At 42.2% G+C, this 6000-nt stretch overlaps 1 protein-coding gene across 2 annotated transcripts in view; it reads right to left on the bottom strand.

Moving 5' to 3' along the window:
• Positions 1 to 870: 870 nt before the first annotated feature.
• The window catches only part of NCALD (neurocalcin delta), a 219685-nt gene continuing 214555 nt past the window's right edge, over positions 871 to 6000 (bottom strand). For both annotated transcript variants that reach the window (XM_056854613.1, XM_056854612.1), the window contains exons 3-4: positions 2849 to 2954; positions 871 to 1276 (exon numbers count right to left, since the gene is read on the bottom strand). In XM_056854613.1, the coding sequence (XP_056710591.1) occupies positions 1179 to 1276; positions 2849 to 2954 (204 nt within the window). In that variant the 3' untranslated portion in view covers positions 871 to 1178. The remainder of the gene's footprint in view (positions 1277 to 2848; positions 2955 to 6000) is intronic.

Genomic DNA, 6000 nt, shown 5'->3' with positions numbered 1-6000 from the left:
CTTAGGCTTCTATGGGACACTCTCTCCCATCCTCCCCATTCCCAAATGGATACTCTGTTTTAGGAAGATCAGTTGCATCCCCTGCTCAAGGCATCTGCACAATCTTTTCCTCCTCTGTTCACCTTACAGGAGCAGTGAGCTGTGTTATGATGGTATCACAGATGGATGAAGCGTGTTAGCCGTGAAAATGACGGGTCCTGGCTGGCTAGTAGCCATTGCCAATCACTACTAAATGGTCCCATCCTATATAACGATCCACATCTTTGAGGAGTGAAAATTGTACCCGCCATGCCAACGGTCCCATAGACTGTGGATATTATTCCAAAGGGCTGGGTGAATTCTTTATCAGAACAACACATTTTAGACACCCCCCAAGCACTGATTGTGGAGGATTTCTTAGGGCTTATGCATGTTTTGTTCACCCTTTAATTGCTGCTTCACAATGGCATTCAGGGGCTGCACTGAGATCTAAACAGTTGCAGGTCTACCCCTAAGCAACGGCTGAGGGTAACTGTATTAGAGATAGGCAAGAATCTACCGGAGAATCATTGCAGTGTACTTCTAGTGGCACACAGCGAAATAATGTTGGGTACGAACATAATTTATCCAGGGTCTGATTGTAATGCAAGCATGTGCTCTGATCTAGTATGACTGGTGCACAAACGAAGCTCCACACGAACTGAGCTTCTTTGTTCACTACAATGTCTGGGGATTTTCATCAGTATCCTTCAGTATTGAAGTGAACATAGTGGACATTTCTTCCACTTTGTTCCACATGCGCCTCAGAACCATATACAGCTTTGGAGCAGGTCTCACGTCCCTCGCCTATTCCTTTTTTTTAAAGCTTGGATTTGACAACGAAACAAAACTTAAGGCTTTGGTCCGAAGCATGCTAGGAAGTGAGTCCCTTTAAACGAAATGGGGTTTACTCCTGGGTCAGGCCATGGAATTTTGCAGCAATTTCATAATTGACATGGGTGGTGCAAACGGCACTCTCTGTAACCAGGACGAATCGCAGAGAGTGTGTAGTACTCCTAATGGATCTGCCACAACGAAAGCTAAAGATGCCACAAAAGAAGGCATAGTTGGCCATACAGAGGCAACACCACCATAAATGTTGTTTGGCAAAAAGAGAAAAGAAATGAAAACAGAGACATGAAATAATCCAAGCAACTGCTTTAGAATTGCCCAGCACTGCTGGGATCACATTGAAGGAGACGGACGATGGATGGATCACTCTTGGCTCCCCGGATAAACTCTTCCAGAGAAAGTTTTCCTAAAAAATAAATAGGTTGGTTTTAGCACTCTAAAACAGACACAGTATATGCACTGAGCACAGGCTTTTAACTGCTGATTGCCCCACTTGGGTTTTTCCCCTGCTCTTATTGAAAAAGGGAATGTAAACCTCCTAGCATGAGCATTCCACACATGCCTATTTTTCATGTGCGCAAAAGCTTCTCACTAACCTCATGTATTTTCCATTGTCCCTCTCAATATAACCATTTTGGCTATACAGTCTTCTAATTATCTGAAAGTTTGGAATGCTTTTTATTTAATACAAAAAAGAATTTACAGGTTGAATGTAACCATCTTCAGGATATCTTGACATTCGGCTACAGCGCCCCACATCCCACTCAGTTAAGTAAATTTAATGTCAATGCTTAGCTGCCATTAAAACATTTAAAAAACGAATTGCGATACTATCAGTATTTGGATCAAATAAGGCCCCAGTTCACTGATGTCTACACGGTAGAGTTGACAGCTTGAAACCCAGAGATTTTACTCCCCACCTTACTCTCTGTCCCAATATCTTTAAACTGGGAGATGAGCTAGCTGGTTCTGCCCATTTTTTTTCTAAGTATCCTGCTTATTGTAGTAGTTGGGGAAAGAACAGGCCAAAAGACTTGAGCGGTGGCTGGAACAGAGAACCTCCTGGTTGTGACATGGCACCCTAGAATGGCTGGCATGCCCACTGCTGTATGCAAGGATCTCTCTATTACCAAGCAAATAACTGAAACTATCACCTTAACCTTAGTACTGGCAAACAGTATCAGCATATTAGTCTGGCCTTTTGTTCACCCTTGGGTGCAAGATGTGTGTGGACAGAGGGTCTTAGGACCCTCTTTGTACACTTTGTACACAGAAACCTTTGTTTTCGCAGATGGGACTCCCACAAAGCATCACCAACACACAGTACAGATCTGTTGCACTGGAGATAAAATATATAGCCCAATGTGGAAATAGTATTTCAAATCAAGCAAGGCACCACAAAAACTACAATATTTTTTTTGGAAATACATCTTCACATGGGCATATACTTTAAATTTATATACATTTCTGAATGTGAATTACAACACTACTGAGTTTGAAAATGCTTGCTTGAATTAGCCTCCCAGATGCTCACCATTCTCCCATAATTTTAACAACATCTGTCTCTGCTTTGCATGACAATGAGTGAAGGAGTCCCCTCTACTGGATTTGGGAGCTGAGAAAAGATTGGAAGAGCCAGGAAGGAAGCAGGTATCTGTTCCCCTTCCTTGGCATGGGGTGCTATTGTGCCTTCATAGCCCCAATCCATGGATCAGGCTTAAACTACAAAGCAAACTGCCTGAGTTAGAGGTCAGGCTACAAGTTTGCAAAGCTAACAATAAAGCATCACTTGTCCTGATATGTTATTACATCTTCGTGTAAATACTCTGCATTTCAGAGGTCCTTTGAGGCAGGTTGCTGTTTACACATTGTGACATCCCTCTATTTACTCAGTCAGATTAGCTCTTTTACAGAGTTTGCGAAACCAGAACAGCCAGAAGCAAGCAAGTAAAAAAGAACACATCTACAGATTATTTACCATCTCGATTAGTATCCATCTGACGGAAGATTTTCTCTGTTCTTTTCTCTGGTGTTGATTCATCTTCTGGCATCTTCATAACTGAAGAAACCATCTTGTAGATTGCCTAAGAAGTGGGACATGAGAAAGTATTTGTAATTGTCATGAATCCAGAGCCCACCGGTTTTTGGGGTGACCCACATGTTCTCTGAACCACCCTGGGGTGACAATTAGCAGGCAAACTGGCACTAAATTCAGGTTTATCCGTGACCAGCTGGCTTCTTTCACTGCACATATAGGCAGGCGGGGGTTACTCCTGGTGGTGGAAAGCACTGCCAAGTCATAGCCAACTTATGGAGACCCCATAGGACTTTCAAGGCAAGAGACTAGAAGGTGGTTTGCCATTGCTTGTCTCTGCATAGCAACCCTGGACTTCCTTAGACATCTCCCATCCGAGTCCTAACCAGGGCTGACCCTGCATAGCTTCCAATATCTGACAAGATCTGGCTAGCCTGGGCCATCCAGGTCAGGGCATAGAGTCCTAGACCCCACATAAAACTAATGTAGGCATGGGTACACCTTTTTATTTAGTTTTGGTGATTTTCCAGGCATACTGCTTACTTCTTCCCTGTATTTTTAAAAACTCTGGTTATTTTATTTTGTTTTCTGTACTGAACATCAACTCACATATTCATAAATAAATGAGCGCTCAGTTGATTTAGAATTTGAATCAGAACTTTTTATTTAATGCACTGTGATTTACGTTGAGGTGCTGTTGGTAAAACTATGAGACTTGTTATATAGAGTTCATATTTATCACAGGTACTTCATTCAGGTATGGGTTTATATCAATTTTAAGTGTTTCAGTGAAATGTAAAGAAAGCCAGTGAGTGTAGTAGTTTAGAGTATTGGACTAGGATCTGGAAGACCCAGGTTCAAATCCCCACTCTGCCATGGAAGCTTGCTTGGTGACCTTGGGCCAGTCACACATTCTCAACCTAACCAACCTTACAAGATTGTTGTGAAGATAAAATGGAGAAGGGGAGAATGTTGTAAGCTTCTTTGGGTTTCCATTGCAGGGGAAAGTGGAATATAAATGAGGTAAATAAAATTTAAAAAAATAAACAAAGACTTTTTAGCGTGTGTGTGTTTTTGTGTGTATCTGGCTCTGCTTTTGAGAATTTTCTGGGAAGTGCATTTACATCATTATTTTCATAATGGTGATAGTCTCTGATTACAAGCATTTACATTTGCATGTATTAGTTCTTCTTACTTAATTGAGAGAATTTCCCCTAATTCTACGGCTATGTGAATACTCCGCACCCCCATGAGAAATTTCTCAGTCTTATAAAATTAGCTCTTGAAATTCTTCATTCATTTTGCCAAAGTAAGAATTTCCAACCTCACTTTGAAATTTCGCTGTAGTTAAAACACGAGGGCAGATTAGGGCTCTGCAAGCCCTTGGTGATCTTGTTGCTTCCCTGGAAGGTCCTCTGATGTTTTGCTTGAGTAAAAACATCCATACAAGAATACTTTGTTATTAGTTTATTAAAATATTTGTATTTTCCATCTTTTTCCATATCAGGAAACTCAAGGCCGCGTTATGCAACATTTGGTGACCGCTGTAATGCCCATATACTTTTGCGAAAAATGTAACTCCATTAATTACCCCCCACTGCTCACCACCACATCATCCCTCCTCCAGCCTTCCAAATTAATCGCTGCTGTTTGGAAGATGCAATGCAACAAATTAGTACATAGGTTAGTTCTGGGGTCCTCACTGCGTGTCCTAATGGCCACAAGTGTGTGGTGGGTTTGCTTTCTCACTTCCCACATGTGATGCCTGGTTCAGATTATGACTGTGGTGCTCGTGGAGAAGGGTTTTCAATCGACCCTTCCATTTCCCCAACCTGGAGTGGTCCAGGGGCCACCATTTGGTCCACTGGGGGAAACGCAAAAATTTACACATGAAAACAAACACCGCTAAAGAGAGCTCGGTAGTGGAAACTCCTCTCGATTTGTTTTCGGTAAACAGACAATTCGGCTCCCCCAGATTTCCAGATACGTTATTTCTGTTAACGAGCTCAGCTCGGCTTTCAGCTCTCCTAACCTTTAAACAGAGCACTCAGTTCTGCATCCAGAAAGGCATTTGCTAGTTTAATGAAATATTTATGTTTGCTTAATGTAATCAAGTCTCTCTCTCTCTCTCCCCTTCCTGCTATTGACATTATGGCAACGCATTTTACTCTGCCATCCAGTAGTTACAGAAAATAGTGTGGGATGAACAACTCAAATGCCAGCATTAATTGCTGACAGAGAGGTACAAAGAACCATTAGCGACATTCTGCAATGAAAAACAATCCATTACTTATTGCAGGGAAGATGCCTAAACATAACAAAACTCTACTACCCCAAAAGCAGTGATCTTTCTCGAGTGCAGGAGAGATCCTAATGAACTTCCTACCCCACAAGCAGTTTCAATCCCTTCCATGGAAGGGGTATCCCCAAATGAACAGGCAGAGGCTCGCATGAAGCTTTCTCTGTTGCTGAAACAATGGAATCTCAGAGTACTCTGTATTAGAGTCTGTTTACTCAGAGGATGTAATAGTGCTTCTCCAGAAGCATATGGTTGTTTCAGCAACTTATGGCTGCTGTGCAATGTTTAAATACCCAGTCAGGCAACAAAACACTGCAGAGTTTATAACAATACAGTAGTGGGTGGAAGGTTCAGGCCATAACCTGCTGGGCAAGAATGGATGGTCCCTTCTGGTCCCCTTCCAGAGCCTGACATTACTGTGGGAAATTCAGACACAATACACTTCCACCAAGAAACACTGGAGATATGACCCAGGCTGTCAAAAGTAATGAAACTCAACATTAAGCTTATAACTCTCTCTTCAACATGAGAACAAGTCAGAGAAGCTGACTAGCAGTGACAGCTGGAGCAAACAGCACCTCTTCATTAAAAACACACACACACCCCGGATTTTCAGAACGCTGGTTCGAATTGTCTGCTTTGGGAGCTACAAATAAAACGAGGGATTATAGAATCATAGAGTTGGAAGTCTCAAGCCAGGCTTCTGTGATATCTGCTGATGCCTTGTAAGGAATTCCACACTCGTTTTTACTTTGTGGCTCTCAGGTGTGCTTGTTCAGCCCATCTGAGCCTTGTG

The sequence above is a fragment of the Euleptes europaea genome, chromosome 8, assembly GCF_029931775.1.
Source record: "Euleptes europaea isolate rEulEur1 chromosome 8, rEulEur1.hap1, whole genome shotgun sequence".
In the NCBI taxonomy this organism is placed as follows: domain Eukaryota; kingdom Metazoa; phylum Chordata; class Lepidosauria; order Squamata; family Sphaerodactylidae; genus Euleptes; species Euleptes europaea.
This window is presented reverse-complemented; position numbering and strand designations above follow the sequence as displayed.